Source organism: Megalobrama amblycephala, linkage group LG21, assembly GCF_018812025.1.
Source record: "Megalobrama amblycephala isolate DHTTF-2021 linkage group LG21, ASM1881202v1, whole genome shotgun sequence".
NCBI classification, from domain to species: domain Eukaryota; kingdom Metazoa; phylum Chordata; class Actinopteri; order Cypriniformes; family Xenocyprididae; genus Megalobrama; species Megalobrama amblycephala.
Window position 1 is genome coordinate 12,436,965 of NC_063064.1, and position 26,920 is coordinate 12,463,884.

The following is a 26,920-nucleotide window of genomic DNA, read 5'->3' on the forward strand; positions in this document are numbered from 1 at the left end:
CCTCCAAACGGTTGAAGGTCAAAATTACAGTTTCAGTTCAGCTTCAGAGGGCTTTAAACGATACCAGACGAGGAATAAGGGTCTTATCTAGCGACATAATCGATCATTTTCGAAAAAAATTTAAATGTATATGCTTTATATAAACAAATGATCACCTTCCAAGTGCTTCCGCCAAAACTTACAGAAAAAATGGAATGGGCGCTGCGCTCGTTCCGTACGTAGAATTTGACGAAATCCGAGAGGTACATGACTCGTCCATAGACAGCAATATAATCAGCACTTTCATAGATATTGAATTTTCAAGAATAATAAAGTTGTTATTTTTGTTTTGATTTTGTGCACAAAAAGTATTCTTGTCGCTTCATAAAATTAAGGTTTAACCACTGCAGTCATGTCGACGGTTTTAATAATGTCTTTAGTACCTTACTGGACCTTGAAATTGTTGATTAAATTGCTGTTTACGGACGTGTCATATACCTCTCGGATTTCATCAAAAATGTCTTAATTTGTGTTCCAAAGGTGAATGAAGTTCTTACGGGTGTGGAACAACACGAGGGTGAGTAATTAATGACAGAATTTTCATTTTTGGGTGAACTAACCCTTTAATAGTGTGATGATGGCGACAGGATTTTTTGAGAGAAAATGCCAGATACAACTTTATATGAAAGTATTGGGTTTAAAACTTAAAGGTCCCGTTCTTCGTGATCCCATGTTTCAAACTTTAGTTAGTGTGTAATGTTGTTGTTAGAGTATAAATAAAATCTGTAAAATTTTAAAGCTCAAAGTTCAATGCCAAGCGAGATATTTTATTTAACAGAAGTCGCCTACATCGAACGGCCAGTTTGGACTACATCCCTCTACTTCCTTCTTTAATGACGTCACTAAAACAGTTTTTTGACTAACCTCCGCCCACAGGAATACACAAGAGTTGCGTTTGTAGAGTGTATTTGTCGCCATGTCGTCGAAACGCTGTTATTTTCATCCCGCAGTCTAATCACCGGGTCTGATTCCGGCTCAAATTGATAGGGTAAAATCAAAGACATGTTTACAATAACACTGAGCGCGTGCATCTCCACGTTATGGTAAGAGGCGTGACCTTTCCGGGCAAGGAGCGCTAAGCTGCTGTCGAATCAAAACACAGGAACCGCTGGCACAATCAGAACTCGTTACGTATTTCTGAAGGAGGGACTTCATAGAACAAGGAAGTCATCAGCCCGTTTTTATGACAGTGGAAACAGCGGTATACAGATAAGTAAATTATGTGAAAAATACTGTGTTTTTTTACACGCGAAACATGAACACATGTTATATTGCACACTATAAACACAAGCAAAGCTTAAAAAAACCACGAAAAACGGGACCTTTAAATATAACTTAAATATATCTAATGATATAAAAAAACAAACCAACAAACAAACAAAAAATCTTTAAGGCGGTTCAAATGTTGACTTACGTCTTACTAAGATGCGATTTTATATATTTTATACTCTTTATTATGTACATAAATTGATCAAGGTGAACATATTTAGGCAAGCTTTGAACCCTGTTTTGTTTTCAGACAGTTGAATATAACTTTCAAAAAAATCCAGTACAAACGTTCCTGCTGCTCATCAGTGACAGCTGCGACAGTTGCTAGACAACAAGACGAGCAATCTTCCATAGGCTAGACCGTCCCGCTTGGTCCGACCTTCGTGGACTTAGAAAGCGTGGCCTTTGAAGTGTGCGTCCTTCGAAGGATGCAGCCACTGAATTGGGACACAGCTAGACTGCTGCAGACATTACATCAAAATTCTAAAGACTAATTCACCACTAGATTTACTTATGGTGTTTTATAATGGGGTTTTTCAATTTATGAGTAAAAGAAGGTCTGTGGTATACTTGACGATATTTGGACGTTTTATACAAAACTGTAAAAACTCACACCCCAAACGTTCTTATCTAGTTACTTATTAGAAACATATGTTAAATAACCATAACAGCTTCAAAATTCATCAAGTAGCAAGTATCATCAAGTTATGTTTACCACAGACTTTATTTTATTCATAAATTAAAAAACCAACCAGTGGCGAATTAGTCATTTTGGGGTTTTGACGTGATCCTTGCAGCACTCTATTGTAACGCAGTGTTACAACATGCCCCGACCTGGGATTTAAACTGGGCTAGTATCTTCTGCTATAGTTAGCTAAGCATCGAAATGCTAACTAACAGATTGGAGATTAAAATAATAGCAATTTTGTCTCGTAAATAAACACTACTAGTAAATACACTACATTTCATCATGCTAGCATGTGTAGAAATGTTTAAACCACGTCTGTTACAGTTAGCCTAGTGCCCCGCTCACCCCTACTATCACTGAACCAATGTAGGCTACCGTTTTGAAAGGTAACTAGCCGGTTTGATATGAATGGCATGGCAGTATGTCAATGGTAAATTGGTATAAGACAAGACTACAAGGCCAAACAACTCAAGCATATCCACACATGGTAAGAATTAACAAATCTGCTCTACTGTAGCAAATGATTGACTCATGAATATTAATTAGTTACACTGCAGTCTAGGAAAATTGGCTGAGCCATGACCTTCTGTCGCTGTCTAAAATGTTTACTCTAATATCATATTTGTATTGTGTTTGAATATTATGTGAACACTCAATATACTCTGACAGTGCAATATTTGTATAAAATTTGATTTTAATATAGAATATTTTATAATCAATATTGATATATACAGAATTAATAACATGAATTAATAATAATTAGAGTCTTAAAGTAGCATAATGTTTACTAACACCATCAGATTAATATTTTAAATTAATATTTATGAATTAAGTATTACCTGTCATAAAGTAATTTGTAGCCCCTTCTATTTTAAAATTTCTGTTGCTTATGAGTACAGGTAAATCCATGTATTCTGGAGAGGGGAAAAAAAATGAAAGAGAATTGTACATTGGATAACAGCACTGAAGCATAAGGCAGAGATGGAGTTCTGTATTTAAAACATAACCAGAGGCTTGGTTTTATTGACATTAGTTGGCAATGTTTTTCAAATGGGATGAGAGGTAATACAAAAAAAAAAAAAAAAAAAATGAAGGCTGAAAATGAACAGAGTAGCACAAATCAGTGGCTTTGTACAGCAGTAATCCAAAAATATTCAAACTGAGCTGCTTATAGAACCATTCCATTCATTTTTTAGTTTTTGTGTCATTAATTATGCAGATAAATTGCTGTGGTTTGTTTGCCGTATTGTGCAAAATGCCACGGAACATGGGGAGCCACATTCCGTTTATGCGTGTCTTCGGTAATGCAACTAAAATGGGAATACTGCATCTCTTTATTTGATTATTCCTATTCTGAATATGACCTTATTAGCTTGAGGGTAATTAGAAAATGCTGTTTAAATGGAAAATCCTCATTCTTTATGAGACCAATAGTCACATTATTGCATCCCATATAAATGTAGTCAGCTGTTTAAAAATTCAGCATTTAAATGCTCCGTCTCACAGAATTCTGCAAATGCGCTACAGCAGTTGATGAAACTATAAGTGTAACATGACTTAACATCTGGTGCTTTAAAAAAAAAAAAAAAAAAAAAAAATTATCAGAACGATTCAATATGCATTTATGCTGTATTGTTTCTGCACATGTAAAAAAACGAAATGCAAAGTATCTTGACACACTAGCTCACAGCATGTGAAGAAATCTGAATGTTTGTCATGCCCTAAATTTCAGATACTGTCTGTGATTTTTAGGGCAGACACAGTTGTTTTGTGTTTTGACAATTGATCATCCGGTTAAAAATTTTCAAAGGGCATATGCATATGTTCTATATTTGAGTCTATATTAAGTTACAACTCATAAATTCAGACATACACACTCACACTTTTACTTTCCAGTGAGCAGCCCAAAGCCATTGGGATCGTTCAGCAAAGGATAAGGATTGACTGACAGAGTAGGCAAGAAAGTGAGAGCTACAACTCTCTGAATACACTTTTATTCCAGCCAGCGACATGGACATGATATCGTTTTCCCCCATCTTCTGATGAGGGCTGCCATTTCCTCCATTTACTGTGACCTGCCAAGCACATCTAAAAGGCTTTTCACACAATAGAAAGACTCTTTTTCTAAAAGAACAATGTATAACCTATTATTGAAACCCAGGAGAGCACAGGTCACGCACACACACTGTAGTTTATGATGGTGATAAATGTCAAATGCATTGTGTGGTCACATACGAAACAGAACTGAAACGTTAATGGAATAGTGTCGATGCTCTTTACCTCTTATATTGTTTTACTTATTCAGTATGTAGCTGGGGGGTATTATATCAAAGGTTGAGACAAACAGTGTAAATGAACCGTGAGTCATATGTTTAAGCACTATGAATCTCCAGTTCCCCTTCTAATTTGCACCTTGATCAGCAATAGGTTTTACATCGAAGATATTCTTATGCTAAATTTAGCGCACAATTGACACATCCAAACTATTCTTTATAAGGAAAAACACAACATGAAGCTGTGCTGTCTTGCATAGGAGTCATTTAATAATTGCTTTTTCCATATTAATAGTTAATTTCACCGGAAATAGGTCAGCTGGTACTCGGGTTTCGCGTACTGTTTTATGACTACTATGATTTTGGACATTCTACTCTTTATAGGCATATTCAGATGCAGGGCAGTTGTGTACAAAATGTTGTAATGGAACACACTAGTGATAGTGAAAATTCAGAAAGTCATACAGGTTTGGAACAACATGAAGGAGAGTAAGAAATGACATTTTTTTTTTTGGGTGAACAATACCTTTCAGGATTAGTTGCTTTAGCAAAATCTGGACAATGAGTATGTTCATCAATCCTTTGCTCTTTGAGTTTAAGACAGCAATGGCTGTAAGTTGTTTGGTTCTTTACCTGTTGTTTGTCTCATAATTGTAAAGATATTATTCTTGAAGTAATGTTTGCTAGAGTATTATAGATCAAGTTTCTACTCTACCATTGCATAAGCATGGTTAGCATGATATGAAACATTATCTTATTGCACATTTGAATAAGTGCAATGTTCTGATGTTGAGTAGTAGGGGTGTGACGAGATCTCATGCCAAGAGCAAATTGGTGCAAATTCACGTCATAATGGAGAAATTAGCATAGAATATGCCACCGCTACGATTACGTTAAATTACGGTGCCCACTACGGCACTGCCTCCACTGTCGTTTTGCTTTTTTAATAGAAATAAAAACCATTTAATTCAGTTGGATGACGATCGCTTCAATTGTAAACTATTGTAAACGTCTGCTCTGCTCATCCAGCACGAGCTGCAGAGTCGCACACAGTGAATCACAGTTCACTGATCACGTGATGAGAGTAAGACGAGATGACTGACAAGACCATGGCGGAGGATTCGTTGCGCAACAGAGCCTAAGCGTTTGATAAATTACATGTATAAATTAAGAGTATGTGCGAGTACAAATTGGAAAGCGAAAGTAAAACGCAAGCTCCCTGATATGCGCAAATTAGGCTACATATAATAGCCTGTCTCCCAATATCAAACATATCTTAGGCTGGGCTATGTTTGCCTGGAAAATCCAGCCTCACCACTGTACCTGCGGATGAGTCTGGTCGGCCATTGAATCAATTTGATTTCTAGGACGGAGCAAATCCAAGCGAACAGGAAGCGGAGTAAACCAATCAGAGAAGGGCGGATATGACGTTAGCAAAGCGACAAGAGAGTCAACAGCGAAAAGTAAATAATTAATGTGTTTTTGGTCATTTAAAACTGAATTCACGGCTGAACAGAACAAACTCTCGGGTCTCCTGTGCGTAATCTTTGTTGATATTGAAGGGACTTTCGCCGCACTAGAGTGACGCTGTTTGCGTCGCTGAAATAAACGAATCTGATTGCACGGTACGGTTTGGAGTTGACTCGAGGCTCGATGGAGGGCGGACTGACTCCATCTGATCATTCTGGACTTGCCAGGCAAGGGCTATGTAGTTGTAACCACCTTTTAGCTGTGATCTCTGTTTTGGTCTCTGTTTGCACTTTGAATATTGAGAGTACTTTGTTTATGGTTGAACTTAATAAGACTAAGAAAAAACTGTTATTTATTTTTATTTATACTGTTTTTATTTCTGTGTTCAATTTGTGGAAAGGAGTTCAATTAGGAGGTCACAAACAGCCTCAGCTTATAACTTTCTGGAAGCTTATAATTCATGTACACTAAGGTCTGAAGAGACTCATGTGAAATCATTCAGGAGAGAAGCCAGTCAGTTGAGTTTCTGGCAAAACCTTTTACGGTGCTTGTATATTGTTGTCTTTTACTGCATATGATAATTCATACTCAAAAAGTAGAACATTCATTACAAGATGATTAGTTAAAACATTTCATAATGCACCTGAACACTATTTTTCAAGTCATGAATTTTGTCATTGAAGATTTCTTAAAAGTACTTGTGTAAAAATCTCATCTCATTCTCATGAACCCAATCTCGTGTCTCGTGAGCTAAGTGTCTCGTCACACCCCTACTGAGTAGCTAATAATTATATATTTATATACAATCGCTCAATTGTTTTTTGAAAGATAACAGATTAACAAGAATTATGTTTTCTGTTTTTCAGTATTGAGTTGGTGTAATTCTTTGTTTTTATTTTAAATAATATATAAATGCAATTTATGTGATTTTGCTTCCAATGTAGACATGGTGTAAAGTGATATTAAAAGCCATCAACAATTTGGTTAAACATTATGATTGACAAATTTTATTGGGAGATCTTCTTCAGAATTAGTTGTTGCATATATATATATATATATATATATATATATATATATATATATATATATATATATATATATATATATATTATTATTATTATTTTATTTTTTTTTTTACAGTTAAAACATACTGTTTGAACTACAATTTTCAGGATTAGTAAAGCAATTAATCTGGAGGAATTTACTTGTCCTCAGAGAGATCGGCAGTGGTAGGGAGCACAGGCCTGAGAGTGCTGTCAGCATGCGTTGGCCGGATTAAGTTGAAGGCAGTGAGGCGTGGAAAGATAGTGGGTTTTTGTGGTAGTGGGAATGTAATTAATTAAAATGCTTGTAATGGCTGCACTGCCGATTATAATGGCAACACTGATATTCAGCCAGCCAGTAATCTGAAGGGAACATCGTCTAGAAAACCACAGCATCGGATTTGTGTGTGTGCATGACCTACTTGTGCATGCACACCTCTAATTGTGTGTTTCCTGTTCCTTAGATCCAATTAATGGCTGTAAACCATTTAAATTCACTCCGTTTGAGTCTCGTGTCGATTTGGCAGCTAATGCATTACTGAATGAGTGAGAAAGACTGAAGTTATAGGAACAGATTAAAGAGATTACAGGCTTTCCCTGTCCATTAGAACCTCAGGCACTTGATGAAACCAAAACAGCATGTTAACTTTTACAGACATGTGACCGCTAAAGACAAAAAAGAAGGAACCCCCCCATTATTAGAAATATTTGCATACTGTTGTACTATAAAATTAGAAATTGAGTATTGAAAACGAATAATAATAATAATAATATTGTCATGATTTGGTGATGGAATAGGCTTGATGCTGGGTGACGAAACAGCTGGCAATGAAGAAGACTTAGAGCTGGGTGGCAAAATAGACATAGTACTGACCGGGATCAGTTGAGGAGGATAATCGTCATCTAGCTCCACTAAATCTTCCATTTGCACGGATGTAGCAACCGGTTCACACACCTGGTCAGACTGGGCGGCGGGCTTTGATTCTGGGATGGACGAGGCTGCAGGCTCTGGCTTTGATGCGGGCATTGGCTCTGGCTCTGGCTCTAGGTTCATGGCAGGCATCAGGTCTGGCACCGGGTCTGCAGTGGGCACAAGCTCTGTATCCGTGGTGGGCGTAAACTCTGGGTCTGCAGTGGCCATAAGCGATGGCATCAACTGGGGATAGTTGCAAACATCTGAGGATGGCCTCTCTCCAAGTTTCCCCCTTCATGTCGGGTAGGTCCACCGGGCTGTAATAATTTGTTCCAACCCAGTACAATGATTTTAAGGTGTCATCGTCAAAATGAGAGTGCTGGGCAAGCTGGCAAAAGCGTGCTGTATAGTTTAAAATGGGAAGGGCAATAAACTTTGCGGCATAATCCATAATCCTTTTGTGGTCTGGTTTTCTGACACGATTTGGTACACAACGGATGAAGAAGAGAAAGGTATCCATTCAAATAGTAGAGTAAATTTAAAGCTGCAGTCCGCAACTTTTTTTGTGTTACAACATGAATCCATTTTCCAAACCATGTTTTTATCTTATCCTGAATCATTATGGTACACTTATAATAAGTGTTTATATTCGGATTTTACTATTTCAGACCAGACTGGTAGGACTCGCCGCAGAGTATCACAGTAACTGCGTGACTCGCCATAGACATGTATGGAGAAAAGTAGCTCTGGCTAGAATGTTCCTCCGCAAGACGCGCGCAGTTCTGTTTATTAACCGCTAGAGGGCCAAAAATCGCAGACAGCAGCTTTAATTAACCAAAACACAAGAGAGTTTCAAAGCAACAGTGTGTATTTAAACACAAACAACGAGGAACTATAACAGAGGTGTATAACAAGATAATGAACTCAATATTAAACCAAGCGGCAACCTCCCCCTTTCTCTCGTGAAGCCAATACGGAAGTAACTTAAACTGCGATTCATTGACTGGCCGCTAGGGACAGGCTCCAAAAGAGAGCAGAATCTCATAGAGTCCCATGTTAAATTGGCCAAGTTTATAGCAGAAAAAAACATGTTTACAAGTTGGTTCAAATTGTGGTTTTGGTCTATACTGCTATTTTTGCCCTTCATGACAACTCTGAGGGGGGTGAATTTTTTTATAACTTATCCGTTTAAATTATATTAAGCCTTAAAGTTCTGCATAATTAAGGGCGTGGTCACTTGAGTGACAGGTATATTGCGCTGCTGTCTGTGAGGCGTCATGTTACCTCAGCTGCCGCTGAATTTGGCATCTCAGCCGTTTTTGTGCTTTTTTTTCTCGATTATTTTATACAATTATAAAATATGGCTTGCTGCATAATATTCGAGACTGATGTGTGTCTGTGTGCGTGCATGGGGAAGAGACACAGAACACACGTTGTTGGATCGTGGCATTGGCTGAAAGTTTTGATTGCGAGATTTACTACAATGACAATACCAGGAGGATATACAACTCTGACAGCACTGCTTGGATATTATAACTAAAACTGCTGCACTATTTTGAAAAAAATATACTTTGGACACAGGCTCATTTGTTTGTTAGATACGATCGCCATTGCATCCTTTCTTGAAGAACGATGACAGAGAGCAGATCATTCAGAAGAAATGTGAAATGTTTGTTTTTGTTTTGCAATGGACATTTATATTTTACCCAAGTGCCACAGATTGGATTCATCTCGCGATCTCTATTATAAAGGTATGAAGTCCCATTTGATGTTCCTTGTTGTTATTTGCACACCCAACACTACTGGTGTTGGAGCATCTATATCTTAAAAAAACACCGTAGATTGACAGTAAACCTTTAGAACTTTCTGATGATAAAACGTATCTTCATTAATATTTTAGATCGTATCTAAGATAGATAGCTCCTTTGCTTGCTAACATGGTCACGTCGAACTAGGCGGGCGTGGTTTCAGCAACCAATCACATAAGCTCAAACCACCTCCCCGCCTCTTTGCCCATTTTCAGTTATCCGGGAGTGACGTGCGGTGACGCACAGCTAAGATGGCCGCGGCCTCATTTTCGCTTCAAAACTGCTGTTCAGAACTCTATGGGTGACGTCATGGACGCTACGTCCATATTTTTTTACAGTCTATGTATTAAACAGATGTGAGAACTTTACTCAATTACTCACCCTCATGTTGTTCTAAACCCAGAAGACCTCCGTTCATCATCGGAACACAAATTAAGATATTTTTGATGAAATCCGTGAGTCTTCTGGCCTCCGATAGACTGCAACACAATTACCACTTTCAAGGCCCAGAAAGGTAGTAATGACGTTGTTAAAATAGTCCATGTGACTACAGTGGTTCAACCAATACTTTTTGTCTGCCAAAAACAAACAAAAATATTGACTTTATTCAACAATTTCCCTTTCAGTCTCCTACACTGTTGACGTAGTGGAAACAGTGCATCGCTTTCGGGTTCTACATCTCAGTTTGGCCGACGCTGTTCACATGGGCACCACAACGCATGCATGTGATGCTGATGCAGGAGCCGGCCAATAATGAGTCTGCGTTCTGATGTAGAACCTGGAAGAGCTGCCCTGTTTACTTCATCAACAGCATAGGAGACTGACATGTGAGAGAAGAAATTGTTGAATAAAGTCTTTATTTTTTTTAAAAAAATTTTTGCACACTTTTTTTTTTTTGCCGGTACTAACTCTCGAACCCACAACCTTTGGGTTTCAAGTCTGACTCGTTAATCATTAAGCCTGGAACACACCAAGCCGACGGTCGGCCATCGTGAAGTTTTCTCAGTGTGTTCCACAACGTCGGCTGAAGTCGGTCCTTGTTGGCTTTTTTTCTCAGATTCGACATGTTGAATTGGCATCGGTCAGTCGGGCCATCTGATCATTCTGATTGGCTCTTCAGCTACTGCCACCTGCTGGTACGGAAAGACATTTCTTCTTACGCAGGCGCAGAACGGACGTGCTACTTGGCCGTCTGTCGAGCAGCGGTTTGGTGTGTCAGGGCAATTTTGGACCCAGACGCTGCTGACGTGAGCCAACCACGCAGTCTGCTTTCGTCGCAACTAGTTCGTCGGCGTCAGCTTGGTTCGTTCCAGGCTTTAGGCCACATCTGCCGCTGCAGTTGTGCAGCTCTGTCAGAAGCAATCAGTGCATTAAATAAATGTATTAGAAAACATAACATTTTGCAGTTACGTAATCATTCAGAAATCATTCTAATATCCTGATTTGGTGCTCAAGAAACATTTGATTTTATCATTAAATCTGTGGTGCTGCTTAATACTTTCTTGGAAACTGTGATTCATTTGCTTCATGATTCTTTGTTAAATAGAAAGTTCAAAATAACAGCATTTATTTGAACTGGAATCTTTTGTATCATTTTAAATGTCTTTACTGTCACTTTTGATCAATTTAACGTGTCCTTGTTGTAAAGCGTTTTGTCAGGGTAGCATAATGGTTAAGATGGGCTGCTAACCAAGAAATTGCGTATTCCATCCAGCCTTATCAGCATTTTGACCTTGAAGTGAGCACTAGCTTCAGGGGTACTGTCCCAGCAATTAATGTACTGTAAGTCACTTTGATTTAAAAAGCAGCTGCTAAATGGCACGTAACTACAAATGACATTTTGAGAGACTCATAAACTCGCACTGTCCTTTCACCACAAGCTTCAGACCTTTTTTAAGCCAGACATAAGCATTGATCATATGACTGCAGCTATGTCAATGAAAACTGTGTTTATTTGATGATAACACGTAAGGTGTCATACCAACTTGTTTTGCCATTTCTTTCAAAGGGGTAAAAAGGTGAGCGTTCTGGCAGAGGACGCCCATTCCAGATTGACAGCTCACTTTATCGTGGGCACCATGTGCGACTGTCTCATCAGTCATCGAGATTTTCGGCTCCTACCTGACAGGGGTCGAGGAGGACTGATTTGTGTCACCTCTGCGTCTGTGTGTGTATGTATGTGACTGCCACAGAGGGCCCATCTCACAGTCTGTGCATCTGACAGGGTTGTTCAGGTTCATTTGAATTACACAAGTCCTCTTGATTTTCGATTCATCTGAGAGCACCATGAGCATTCCAGCTAAGATCCGTAGACAGAACAAACATGCTTTGCTGGTTGACAGAGAGGGTTCATGTCAAAAATACAGTTATGCATGTTTTAGGCTACATGCATTTTAAAGGAATAGTTCATCCAAAAATGAATACTGTGTTATTATTTTATCATGTTGTTCTAAACCATAAATCAAAAGTAGCACAATACTGTATGACTTATGCACTATGTATAATTTTTTTCCAAAGCCAGAATTTTGTGATGAACGGACTGAAATTAATTTTTTTGTTTCCTTGTGGGCTGTTACAGTTTGGATTATTAAGACAGTGTGAATCATTCAGACTGGTTTTGTGAACTGGATAGATTGATTTATTGATTGAAAATATTTAGGGCCCAAGCACCGATGGTGTGAGGACCCTATTGTAATTGCTCGGTCAATTATTCTTCCTCTCCGAAATGAATCACATTTTTGAGGGCCTAAAAATGCCCGAAAACTCATCATACTTTGCACACACGTCAGAAGTGGTCAGATCATATTTGGTCAGTATAATTTAAAGGCCTTTGTGACGTTAAAATGCGAAGATCTAGAGTTTTCACTGAAGGGCGTGTCCCTGGCGCTTGACAAAATTCGATGTTTCGCCATGAAACAGGAGGTTGTTGTAACTCAGGCATGCATTGTCTGATCTGCCAGAAAAACTTCACATGTTTGATAAGAATCCTGGCCTGAAGACATCTATATGCCGATATTCAGTTATAGTCAAAGCACCACATGTTAGCAGCAGGAATTGTAGCATGTCGAAATGACTTTGCCATATTTCTTCTATGAGACATCTCTGCTTCTCTGATGGAACTAAGACTGTGAAAAGGAGAGCTAGGGGAGGAATAAAGACATTTTGGTCATTCCTCATACAAAATTATATATATATATATATATATATATATATATATATATATATATATATATATATATATATATATATATATATAAAAAGGTAACACTTTACTTGAAGGGGTGTGCATAAGACTGACATGACACCTTCATAATCTTGACATGACACGTGTCATGAATATGAAGGAGGTTTTATGCATGTTTATGACAACTGTCATTAAATGTCATTCGCTCAATTATGTCATTTTTAATGTAAAGATGACATTGTTTGAGATGTCTTTGTTACGACAACTTGACATAAACCAATACATCATAACCTGTCAGTGTCTTTGTCATGACAACTTGACATTAGCAAAACATCATAACCTGTCATAAACATGACATAGCAGATTAATTATCAAACTTAAAAAAAAACTACTTAGCTTTATGGGTTAACATTACATTACATTATTTTGGTAACATTTCAGTATAGGGAACACATATATAAACGATTAACTATGACTTTTCCCTCAATAAACTCATAATTTACTGCTTATGATAGTTAATTGTTAGGTTTAGGTATTGGGTAGGATTAAGAATGTAGAATAAGGTCATGCAGAATAAGGCATTAATATGTGCTTTATAAGTACTAATAAATAGCCAATATTTTAGCCATATGAATGCTAATAGTAATAAGCAACTAGTTAAAAGACCCTAAAATAAAGTGTTACCATTATTTTATAACAGTGTCATCTTTTTATGAAATTTGAAATTGTCTATTATCTGACCTTCTGTTGGAGGAAACTTACAAAAAAAAAAAAAAAAAAAAAAAAACATGAAATGAAAAATAGTCATGATGCTGTTATAAAAGTATTTGTCAGAGTTTTGTCACTTAATGACATTTTAATGACAAGTTCAATTTGTACCACTGTACTTGAGCTCAAGATACATATTCATGACACTATTATAATGGCCTCATGACAGCCAATGTCAAAACCAACCACATGACAGTTTAATGTAATGTTAACCCATAAAGCTAAATGATGTCAAGTTGTCATGACAAAGACACTGACAGGTTATGATGTATTGGTTTATGTCAAGTTGTCATAACTCGGACATCTCAAACAATGTCATCTTTGCATTAAAAATGACATAATTGAGTGAATGACACTTAATGACAGTTGTCATAAACATTCATAAAACCTCCTTCATATTCATGACATGTGTCATGTCATGATTATGAAGGTGTCATGTCAGTCTTATGCACACCCCTTCAAGTAAAGTGTTACCAAAAAAAAAAAAAAAAATATATATATATATATATATATATATATATACAAATAAAATAGCAAATATTATTATTTTATGTTTTGATATTTTAAACCCCAAAAATGTCAGGTGGCGCAACCAGTATTTTAATAAGAAATTCAAAATAAAATTCTATACAATAATTTTGTTTGAACATCCATCCATCCAATCCATCCATCCATCCAATCCATCCAATCCATCCATCCATCCATCCATCCATCCATCCATCCATCCATCCATCCATCCATCCATCCATCCATCCATCCATCCAATCCATCCATCCCAAATGAGTCTTTATATATAAAAATATATAGCCGCTTTTATATTTTAAAAAGGTCCTTTTATGCCGTCAACTTGACAACCCTAGTTCTCATTCACTTTATTATATTGAAGTGGCAAAAAAAAGAAAGAAAGAAAAGAAAGCCAGTCATACAGGGTTTAAATGACATGAGGGTGAGTTACTGATGACAGAAATGTTATTTTTGGGTGAACTCTCTCTTGAAGTCACCAATCTAGAATTGAAAACTATTTGTATTCTAAATAATGAACAATCATGCAGGGGTCTATAATGAAGATAAAACAAAAACAGCATGATGGAAAATGTGATGTGTAGCATAGAAGTGGCATCACTCAGAGAGAGAGCCTGAATAACCCATTGTTTAATTCCAGCTTTGTATTACGAAAACATATTCATAGAGTGCAAGAGAGCCGTGGGCCACAGTTGCAATCTATGCTACACACATTAAGGGTGCATTAAAAGAAAGAAATGTTTTTTGCCTAATTTCTCGTCTTCACTATAATAACCTATATTAAGCTCAAGCAGAGAAGAAAAATACAAGAAAAACAGAAAAGGGAAAAAAAAAAAAAGGTAAAGACTCTTCCTCTTATATTTCCAGCGCTTGAAGCTGCTTTTAATCAGAACATTGGTGAGATACTCTCATGCTTAAACATCCCTGAAGCGAGTCTTTTTCAGGGACTGTGTGAGGAGGACCTCAATTCAGAAAGCAAATGAAGGACCTTGGTGAGCTGGCCACATCTTTGTGCTCACAACAAGCAGACCAGGTTTTCATGCACCTTCCAATCAGACAATTGGACCCTTACAATTGATATTTTCACTGTTCTCGGAGATCTGGGATTTAATGTCAGGGGCGCCGTTGTATATGAGGCGCCATTACCTTCGAAATCCAGTTTCATGTCTATTTGGAGTAGTTTAGGCCATTTAAATTGAGTTTTCTTTTAGGGCAAATGTAGAAATCGCATCAAGCCTGGCCCCTTAAGAATAAAAGTCTCTACTGATTTAGTGGTGTGGTATTTAAAAGGTCTTTCATGGTCATTTGATCATGTAGAAAGGATATTGATATCTTCATGATGTCCTCCAGGCTTCTTTATATGAGATCAATCAAATGTGTTTTTGTTCTATTTGATCAAAGAAAATGGCTGCAAATCATTAAAACTTACTGTCCACTGCACCTTTCCTAGGATTTTTTTTTAACCTTTGTGGATTTTTGCTTTCATATTGTTGGGCAACAAGCTTTTGTGGCTGTGGGCATTTGCTGCAGTGTCGAGATAAACGGAGAGTGAAACTTTTGATAGTCACTCAGCCTCTGTCCTTGTTCTGCACAGAAAAAGAATGAACACTTCAAACTATAGAGATGCTATTTTGTCCTTTATGAGAGAGAATGAGAGATACTCCTGCTGATTTTTCTCATCCTTGAGCAGAATTTTCCCCTCTCAGATACCCCAGATGTCATGCATTGGGGCCTCAGGGACCTTGAAGGCTCATGTGGACACAAAGACTCTAAATGATCCACTCCTGGCCTTTTATTTTCAGACTTAGAATGTGGATGATAAAACAAGCAATTCCCATAAACTTCAACTGAAGCATCACCCAAATATAGGGACCAGAATATCAAGACAAATACTCCAAAAACCTTAGTAAATTCATACATGCTAAAAAACACCAAGAACACTGTAGTAACACTTTGGCAACCACCCACACTTCAGAATTGTATCAACAAGTTTATACAGGCAAGAACCACTCAGTTTCTTCAGAAAATGTAAAAATTTAGCACTTATGTAATTAGCCATGTAGTATTTCAATGGTAGAAGGTCTTTTTTAATTATTAATATAAATAAAGGGCAAATTTCAAAACTACTGTCTTTACATACCATGTAGTGGCTTTTTTAATGTTTCGTCTTTAGCCGCTTTTCCGCCGTTGGGTTCTAAGAACGGTATGGAGCGGTTCTAGCTCCAGCTTGGAAATTTTCCGGAACCGTGCTGGTAGAATGTGTGAAATGATGTTACTACTCAGGATTGGTCAATTGTCTGTTGCCTGGCTGCCAGTTTCTCTGTAGCTAGCTGGCCAAGTGCGCTATTTTAGTGAAGTTATTCCACGTTAATAATAAAATTAAAAGAAATATCTGATCATCCTTCATAAGACGGTTTCTATTTACACCTCATATTGTCTATAAAGTCTTGCGTTACCAAGGCACGACTGACACATTTGTATTGCATTTCAAAGAGCTCTGTTATCAGCCTCACAGTACAAAATGAAACCATGGTCTTCTGGTCTTGTTTGTACTTGCTGTTGCTTCAGGGTAGTTCCACCATTGAGGAGTTAAAATGAAGAGATCCTTGACCTGGGCAAGCAGGAACCCTTCATGTTGAGAGAGAGAGAGGAACCTGAAGTGGCTGTTGAAATTAAAGACCAGTTGTAAATAAGAAGTATGCATTTCATGCCTTTTTCTCAACTTTTTCTCTATTTCTTATGGGTCAACTTGAACATTGGTTGGAAAGACTTACAACTCAGACAAGATTCACATGTTCTGTAGGCATATTCAGTTTTTATAGATACAAAAGTCAGCCTCATTTGATACCCTGACACCCTTTAGAAACCTGACTGGCTTTAAGACCTATTGGATTTAACTGTGTTCTCTGATGATATATGCTGGCATAACTGCAGTACTCTCGGTCTCAAGTTATTTTTGGGTAGACTCAAATTTAATGGGCAAAATCACTTCATGAATTGGACCTTAATTCTTCATTTAGATTATTATAATTCTGTGTCTTTGTATGGTAATTTTGTTCATTTTTTGCCAGGCTTAACCTTGATTTTTCAAACTGTATATCAGAAAATTGTTGCAGAGAATTATAAATTGGTCAATGGGTCTTCAGCAACAACAGTTGGGAGTTGTTCACTTCCATTATGCTTCATTTTCCACCTTCCACTTCTGACAATAGAAATGGCAAAAATTGTACCTTACCACTCGTAATACAATCCGAACCCTAATTCCGAACTGTACCATACAACTTTTTTGGGACCCTTCCATTGGGAAACTTAGCACAGTAGTCCGGTGCTAAAGGGTGGAGCTAAACTCATTGCAGAATGTTGATTGGTTGACAGAGAATCGTCACTTGCGCGTGCTACAAGGGGAATGAGCCGTTGTGACAGACAGCCAAATGCCAAGAAGCTACAACAAGATCTGCTGTATGTCTTACATTGTCGTTTACTGTGTTGCTTTCTTGTTCCTGTGAGAATGATACACAGCAAAATCTCCAGAGTTAAATCAACTCTGCTCAGAGTACATACGGTCCCTCTCTAAATAGTGTTAAAATAACACTAAAGCAGAGTTAAAGTTAATGAGACAATTAAGCAATTAATTAAGTAATGATTGCGCATTACTGATGAACACCTGCTGTTAACAAGCAGAATCACGGAGGAAATAAGAAAAAAAACAAGAACGACAAGTGTCTTAAGTCACAGCCTTATAAATTACTTAATTATCTCATTAACTTTAACTCTGCTTCAGTGTTACTTTAACACTATTTAGAGAGGGACCATGTACTCTGAGCAGAGTTGATTTAACTCTGGGAATTTTGCTGTGTAGCAATCGATCACTACTTTCCGTCATACACCACGCCTATCAAGAAAGGGTGGTGGAAACGCAAGCCGAATCACAGTTTACCACCCTGAATCATACTGAACTGTACCATACTGTCCTGTACCGCTCGGTGGAAATGAGGCATTACAGAGTTGATAATTGGGATACTAGCTTAAAAAGTTTACCCAAAAAACGAAAACAGAATATTAATTTTTGGGTGAATAGAGATGTTTAAGATTCAACCATGATCTCAAAGGAAATCATTGAGTGAAAGAACCTGCAAAAATGATAGAAACCTTAAATAAGACCAAGATCTATGAGTGCCCTCAACCTTTGCTCTGTGCAGCCATTTTGAAAGAAAATGTCTTCTTTGAAATGCTAGTCTATCAGAGAAAGAAAAGAAAAAAAAAGTGCTTTATAAAAGGTCATGGTGAGGGCTTACTGAAGATGGATGCAAGATGGTAATCATTTGCATTAGAAATATGACTTGCACTCTATTCCAAAAGCCTTTCCGACCCTAATGCCAATATTATTTACCTCAGAATAGCCCAGTGGTTTTTTTTTTGCAGTTAAATGCAAATGGACTGCTTGATCAAACAAATTTTCATGGAAGATGTTTGTTTTGCTGTAGTTTATTTTTATTTTTATAAAGGTTAATGTATTTCAGGGGATTTTGGTCTGCAGCAGACAGGCATTTCATCCTTTCTAATAGACCTTAGACATTTTCTGATAAACTTTAAACTGTTTTTTGATTGTTCTTGTTTTTGCTAGCTGAAAGTGTTTAAATAATCGACTAATCTCACATCATTCTGGGTAGACTGCTGTTATTCATTGGTTGTTTACTCTATGGAAAAACATCTACAGTGTAATTCACGTTTACCGTTTTCTACAAATGACCTCCATTTTCTTGTGTTAACTCTGGAACCTTCAGCAGACCCTTTAGTAGCTCGACTGAAATATGCCCCTGTGTAGGTTCATCAGAAACCAGTGGTCTCAGAGGTCACTGCTATCTTGTACATGACCAAAGCTACAATCAATTGCTGGGATCTTTTCACAAACTGCTGAATCAGCTCTAAGACAATGTCTGCTTGTTTAATATACAGGACAGTAAACTCCAATAATCGCTATTCCAATAATTTGTGCATGACTATCATATTAGCAAAGGTCATATAGTGAACAGCCTTGCTTCCTTTACTTGACTTATTGGTCTGTTGAAATACCCGAGCTTGAATTTCATGCTGCTCTTTATTTTAGTTGAATTTATAATTAAGTTTTTCTATTTTATTTGACTTTAAGGAGTTTTTTCTCCACTTATTTGCTACTTTTTAGTTTTCACAATTCAGTTTTAGCCTTTTTTTTTTTTTAGCTTTAGTTTTTTAGGGTTGTCAAAATGAGTGTGCTGACTGGTATGTATCAATTATTTAATAATTTGTTTAAAGCAGGTGAACTCCAAAGATGGATTTTTATAAAATACTATATATCAAAAACTACAAGTTGTATATATAAATGTATAGATATTTTTATTTTCTTTTAGGTCATTTTGAAATCTATTTTTGAAGTTTATGATGGAGTTTATTAATTTTGAAGTTTATGATGGATGGATGTGGATGGAGGCACTTTCTCATACTCGTTGGTATCACTCACTGCCATCAGGGCTCCAGAAAAAAAAATTCATTAAGGAGCCATTGGCTCCTATAGGGGGGAAATAATTTTTTTAAGAGCTACACAACAATGAACTAAAAATTTTAAATCACTTTTAGTCATCACTTTTTGTGTTTATACATGTCCCCTTTACAGTTTCAGCATTTTCATCTTGTGACTTTTCTGGGAAATGAATGTCACTATTTGCACTTAATACTATTATAGTTTTTATTAATATTTTGAATCTGATTAGATTTTTATATTTTCTGCTTTCAATTTTTAAGTTTTTTTTTTTGTTTTTAGTTTTATTTGTTGATGTTTTTAAACATGTCTGTTTAGTTTGTATAGATTTTTTAGTATTAACATTTATTTCAAGCAATAAAAAATGTTTTTAATGGATTTAGTTAACTATAATAACCCTGATGATCGTAAAATCTTTATATTGAATATGTGTCAAATAATGTTCTTAGTCCTTCCTTCCTAAAGCTACAACAGTTTACTTTGAATCAAATGAAAATAAATATAAATATATGGAAATAAATATATAAATATATTTAATTTAGTTTGTGTAACCAAATAACAAACAGACTTGACTTTGATTACTTTGAAATACAGCGGGACTCTTATTTTGAAATGTCCGTGCTTTACTTTTGCTGCTCATTCAAATTCAGATGAGGATTAAAAAATTACGTTGCTACAACCGTTTACAACACAATATAATATAAATAACATAAAGTAAACTTTGTGATAATTGATCAGCATTAGTTCATAAGCAATCGGTTGACAAATGTGCGCTGATCATTGAATGCGAGCTGCTCTGAAGAACGCGCAACAGCGCCATCTTTTGACTTTAAAATAATCAGCGCTCACATTTAATGAAATTAATAATAATCACATTAGGGAGTATCGCAAAATTTTTTTTTTTCCATCCACAAAATATAAGACGCCTTAAAATGATCGTTTATACTCTTGTTATACTGTTTAAGGCACTGAAGACTTTTAATGACCTTAAATGTATCTGATGAGAGGAGTGGAATAACGAAAGCGATCAGCATGATTGATATTCAAAACGGTAAGCACATGCTGCATTGTGTGTGTATCTGCAGTCTGTAGAGCCGGTTTCCCCTTTTGAATGATGAATATAGATGAATTTATATGAGGAAATAGGCAGTTGTCTAATTTATGCAGGAGCAGAACGGTGTGTTCAAATGCAGTTTTTTTGCACTGACGCGAGGCGACAACACAGTCGGCTTTCATCAGCGCTAGTTCTTTGGCGTCTGTTTGATGTGAGAAATTTTTCGGTTCATATTTTGGCGCTCTAACAGTGAAACTTTCACACGCAGCATCTCATTTAATTACGTCAACGCAGCAAATTATGTGAAAGGCTACGGGTCACGCAAATAACATGCAAATTTTACAGTCATAACATGTGAATTTGTATGGTCGCCAATGGCGACCTCCGCAAAAATATCACTCGCAAATTAATATTTTTCTTTGCAAATGAGACCATTTTAGGCGCAGTCTGGAGCCCTGCCTTATAAAGCTCGGATGCGTCAGGATATGTATTAATATATCTCCAATTGTGTTCATCAGAAGAAGAAAGTCATATACACCTAGGATGGCTTGAGGGTGAGTAAAGCTTGGGGTCATTTTCATTTGAAAGTGAACTAATCCTTTAACCCTCTGGAGTCTGAGGCTGATTTGGGGCTTGGAAAAGTTTTGACATGCCCTAACATTTGTGCTTTTTTCAGTTGTTCATAAACATATAAATGACAAAAGTGTCATTACACTGTATTCAGCACAAACTAGGCTACAATAATATGTGAGGAACATGTATGTACATGTTTGTATTTTTGAAGGAATAATGTTTATGCGTGGTTATTGAAAAAACAAAAAAACTTAAGTCACTGAAATAAGGCCAAAAAAAGTATATTAAATCTGTGTTCACAAGACTTTTGGGTATTGGAGGTTGTAGACTAGAGTTTTTGCTTCAGAATTATGTAAAAATTATGCTGCCTACTCCTTCATATAAAACAATATATTGATTTAGTTTTTGTAAGACACTTTTTGTCAAAAACACAGTATGCGTGGAGGCGTGAATCTGCATGAATAATGGGCCATTTACACCTGAGAAGACAACAAGAATCACATAATAATGACCTGAAATGACTTGCATATTAATGAGGCCTTTCAGTCAGGTAGGCTGTGAAAAAAAACCCTCTGTAATAATGTCTCAGCTCATCATAAACAGCAATACTGTGAAATATTATTACAATTTAAAATAATGGTATTCTATTATATTCTTTAAAATAAAATGTATTTCTGTGATGCAAAGTGTCTGAACAATTATGTTACCTCTATGGCAATTCATATAGGCTTTTAGCTTAAAAGCATGCACATTTGGAGAAATATTGATGGATTCTTATATATTTATGTCAATTTTCTATACTGAGAAGTAATATTTATTGTCATCACTATGAGTGCTGGATACTGTTTTTTTCAATTCATAGTTGCAGCCGGAGGGCGCTCTCTGTACACCTTTAGTCCACAAATTATTCTAAAGAAGAAGAGGACATTTCAGGAATGGTATTTTCAATTCATACTTGCAGCCGGAGGGCGCTCTCTGTACACCTTTAGGCCACAAATTCATATAAAGAAGAAAAGGAACTAGGAACTAGTTTTCCAGAGATCGCTAACCATTGCTTTAACATCCAAATAAACACTTTTCAAGACAATAAATACACGATTGAGACGATGTATGCATGTATTGCCTCTGAATTTGTGTCTGAATAGCGCTGGCTCCATGGGCATGGCCGCATTAGCGGATAATGAGCTGAATCACAGACTTCTGACATGGCTCTCTTTTCATACAGATTACATAAACACAGAATGTTTGTTTTCGATTTGACTTGCACGATTTAAAACCTGACATTTCAACGTTTCTTTAGACGTAAGTGTCATTTTTTTGTCATTAGTATTCATAAGTTACAGTTCATTTTCTGAGAACTATCAGATTGGACTTCGTTCAGAGGGAGAAGAGAGATCACGCATCATGTTAGTTTTCTTTATTTTACAAAAAGCACAACATTGTGTTTTTACTCTGAGTGTACACAAATAAAAGAAGACATTCTATAGTTTCAATTGATATATTACTTATGTCTCTATGACAAGAAATGACAGAGTATTTTAAGTCTGTTTTGCTGCAATGTGAAAAAAATCCTGCAAAACGCGCCAGCGCGTTTTCAGACCTCAGGGAGTTAAGGAAAAAATGTTGATGGCTGCACTACATGCTATTTTTCTGTGATACTTTCCTTACTATACACATGTTCAAATTAAAATAACATGAATAAACAAAGAAGCAAAGAAAAAATGCAGTTATTAAACAAACAAACAAACAAACAAACAAAAAAAAACAGCCCAATGCATTTTTCGAAGGAAGCCCAAAAGAATGGGAACTTGCCAAGTCTGGAAATGCTGGTTAAGCTAGTCAGAGTAATTCTCCGAAAATTGAAATTTCTGCTATCCAAAAGCTCAAAAATGACAAAAACCTGTAAAAGTTGAAAAAAGTCTGACTTATGTGACATGCACTTTATTCCAAGTCTTTTGAAGCCTTAAGATACAGTAGCTTTGTGTCAAGAACAGACCGAAATGACCTGTCATGCATAACTCTTATATGTCGATAAACTTTCCTCAAAAGCTGACGTTTATCTTGAGTGAAGCCACAATCTGAATAAAAGGGTCACAATTGAGCTTTTGGAGTAAGTGACAGTTTTTGTATTACTTCATGAGTCTTTTTTTCAGGGCAGTTAAATATTGAGGAGGAAGGTTGAGGTCCTTTGATCAATGGCGACGTGGTGCATGACAATTAGGAATGATGAATAGGCGTGCTCTCTGACATGAATCTGAGATCTTGAATAATTGATTTAAAAAAGAAACATCAGATGTAGGAATCCAAAAGTCGGGCCATCAGTGTCAGTGGGTGATCTATGGAGAGCAGACTAAGAGTCCATTTCCCTCAAGTCCACTGGGAGACTGTGAGATGAACGGCCTGGAGGAAGTAAGCAAAGAGTAGGCATTAAAGAAAGGGGCAGGGACACCTTTCTGTCTTTCCTTTTGTCTCATATTGCCATGTCCATTTCAGATCCAGCTTTATGCTTATCTTTTGTATCACTTTAGAGAAACTGTTTAATAATTAATATATTGTTGCTTGATTTAACCCTTGATTTAATGCTGTGTTGAAAACCCTCTAAAACCTTTGATGTTCCTCCTCAAAAATGACCGTTCTTAAAATTGCTTGTAAACCGCTTATGCTATTATCGCCAAATATTATCACTGTTAATTTGGTGATAATATAGCATAATGAGTGATTTATGAGCTATTTTTTGTAGGCAGGTCATTTTTGAATGGGAACACCACAAGTGCAACAAGGTGGGGAAAAAATCCCCCAAAAAGTACGAAATTATCCCCAAAAATTTGGGAAGTAGTTAATGTGCACAAAGTCAGTAAGATTTAGTCATATGCGATAATATTAACTACCCTTTTTTCAGAAAAACCTACCCGAACACAACATAAGGGTTAAAGAATAGAAAAAAATCCCACACACTTTTATTGTTGTTCATTCTTGAATGAATCCGTGTACAAGATATCCGTATACAAAGAACAAGGCTGTTTTCAATCGTTCCTACTATAGGTGTTTTAGGGTCACACGCAGGGCAGGCTGAACGTACTTAACCGCAGAAAGAACGTCCCACGTGTCTTTATTCAAATGTATTTAGTATCAGGTGTCCTGTGTTGTGACACCGAGACTTAAACAGGAGTGAGGACACCATTTAGACTACGTTGCTTTATCACATATTTAACAAAAGGACCCAGCTGCATTTCCCATGTGCTTTTTGATATCTATTTTGATTGACAGCCATCATCAAGTGTCTTTCAGTATCATGGCTAAAAGGAAAGCATGAGGTCAGATCAATAATCACTTTCTGAAACACTAATGCTGCTGATGACTGCAGAAGGTCAGCGCCTGCACACCATAATCTACAGAACAGGCCCCACATCAGCTGCGATTTCCGTTTTATTCAGGAAATTACCTTGAAAACCAAATAATGTTGCTCTAGAGTTGGTTAGACACAATGGAGGTAATGAAAAGAGCGAACAGGCCTTTGAATCACTGCTGTTTTTTTCCTCTGCTCTATTTTTCTACCTTAAAATTTAGCAATCATTTCAACGTTCTTGCACTCTGTGCAACTCGGTTTTTAGTTTTAATGTTTTTTTTTCCTCATCAAATCCTTGTAAAAAAGATCCCAGTATATCATTGTACCTGTAGATGCAGGAAAAAGTATGTTAACCCTTTTTATTGAAAATTTGATCTGATCTTTAGTAATATAGGCAAAAACTTAAATTTTATATATATATATACAGTGCACAGCATAAATGAGTACATCCCCTCTGAACAACTACAAAAGATGTATTTTCTTTATGATCACTAATACAATTCATGGAAAGATGGCAAAACTAAAATGTATTAAACATATACATAATAGAAACAGAGAAATATATATCATAGCCATAAAATGAACAGTGAAACTTTCACACGCAGCATCTCATTTAATTACATCAACGCAGCAAATTATGTGAAAGGCTACGGGTCACGCAAATAACATGCAAATTTTACAGTCATAACATGTGAATTTGTATGGTCGCCAATGGCAACCTCAGCAAAAATATCGCAAATTAATATTTTTAGTCGCAAATGCGACCATTTTAGGCGTGGTCTGGAGACTTAAACAGGGCAGGCTGAACGTACTTCTTAACGTACTACTTAAGGATTGCAGAAATTAGTACACCCTAGATTTAATTCAACAAATGTATAATATTCTAGCACTTAGTATGCCCTCCATAATTTTGAACATACTGCTCTGACCCTTCTTGGCACAGAGTGAACGAGTTCATGACAAATTGTCACATCTGTCCTGTTTAACTCCTGGATGATGAGCTCCTTAAATGCCCTGATCTTTAATGGGGAGTGTTGCTCATCTCGTCTCTACAGAATCCCCACAGGCGCTCAAGAGTGTTAAGATTGAGTGCAATACATGTCCACAGAAGGTTTTTCACCTTGGGAGAATGCATATCCTTATTGTCATATTGAAAAAATGCCCAACAATGCAGGGAATGAGGAAAGGGTAACATCTTCTGTTTTAAGTTTGTGTATTAAATTATACAGTGGTGTGGGAATTCATGACAGCATTGATAAAGCACAACTCCCTCAGACCTTCAGCACTCATACATCCCTATATAAGAGCTTTACTACCACTGAACTTTACTGTGGAAACCAGGCACTTCTCACTGTACTCCTCCTCTAGCAACATCATAACATTTTGGATGCTGTTACATCCAAAATGATTGATTTGGTCTCATGAGACCAGAATATTGATTCCCAGAATCTATATTGTGTAAATATGGGCTTTGGAAATGGCTAACTGACTTTATTGTGCTTTGGCTACAGTAGGTAGTTCCAGTGAGAACAACAACCATGCATGTCATTTCTGAGCTTTTGCTGGCTCTGAGACACTCGCTTGGTTTTTCTCCTGCTCTTTGTCTAGCAAAAAAAAATCCCTCATCACTAAATGAAAGCTTAAAATGAAGGCCTGATTATTTCAGGGGCCTTGTCACAAGTCCATTGTTTTTGTATTTCTGTGTTACTTTTGCTATATTTTCACACTTAAAACAATGATTTGGTAATCCTCTTGTACCACTGTCCTCTTTTGTGCTAAGAAATAAGTCTCCTGGCAGTTCTCTCCCAAGTGGTTCCATTGTTGTCAGCATTAAGTCTGAGAATGATTCAGTGGGCTATATAACACTTTTAATTGTCAAGAAATTACTTCTCTTAATTTTCTGGTTCAACATACAGTACTTACCTGTTGATCAAACATTACCTTAAACTTACACCAGAAAATTTTTATTTTGTTTTATTTAGTAACTTTTAGGAGGGTGTACTCATTTTTTGCTACACAACATTTTATCACCATGATAAGAAAATCTTACTTTCCTGAATAAATTTTGACATTATCTTTGGTAATTGATTAAGCAGACTTACTGGAACATTATATCTCTAAAGAACCTTAACATGTCTTCTAAGTAATTGAGTAATTGCTGACTTTCAGAAGTTTCAGAGGGGGTGTACTCATTTATGCTGTATATATATAGATAGATAGATAGATAGATAGATAGATAGATAGATAGATAGTGTAGCCTGATTCATAAATAAATGATTCTAATATGACATTTATTTAAATGAAAAGTTTTAAAAGACAAGTTGTCATATCAAATAGGGAAATCTGCATACCTAAACCTCATTTTTATGTTTTTATTGACCATAACGTTTATTGAACACAGTGCACAATGGAAAAAATTGTGTTAACTCATAAGTATATTGATGGTCAGATAATT

General features: G+C 36.5%; 1 protein-coding gene across 4 annotated transcripts in view; it reads left to right on the forward strand.

Moving 5' to 3' along the window:
* Window positions 1-26,920, forward strand: part of LOC125256605 (chemokine-like protein TAFA-1) — a 240,557-nt gene that overhangs the window by 661 nt on the left and 212,976 nt on the right. For 3 of the 4 annotated variants that reach the window (XR_007182148.1, XR_007182147.1, XM_048172734.1), the window contains exon 2: window positions 520-556. The exons of the other annotated variant lie outside the window; for it this stretch is intronic. Coding sequence is in view for 1 of the 3 variants with exons in the window: in XM_048172734.1 (XP_048028691.1) it covers window positions 520-556 (37 nt within the window). In the remaining 2 variants the exon portion in view is untranslated. The remainder of the gene's footprint in view (window positions 1-519; window positions 557-26,920) is intronic. 4 annotated transcript variants of the gene reach the window in all.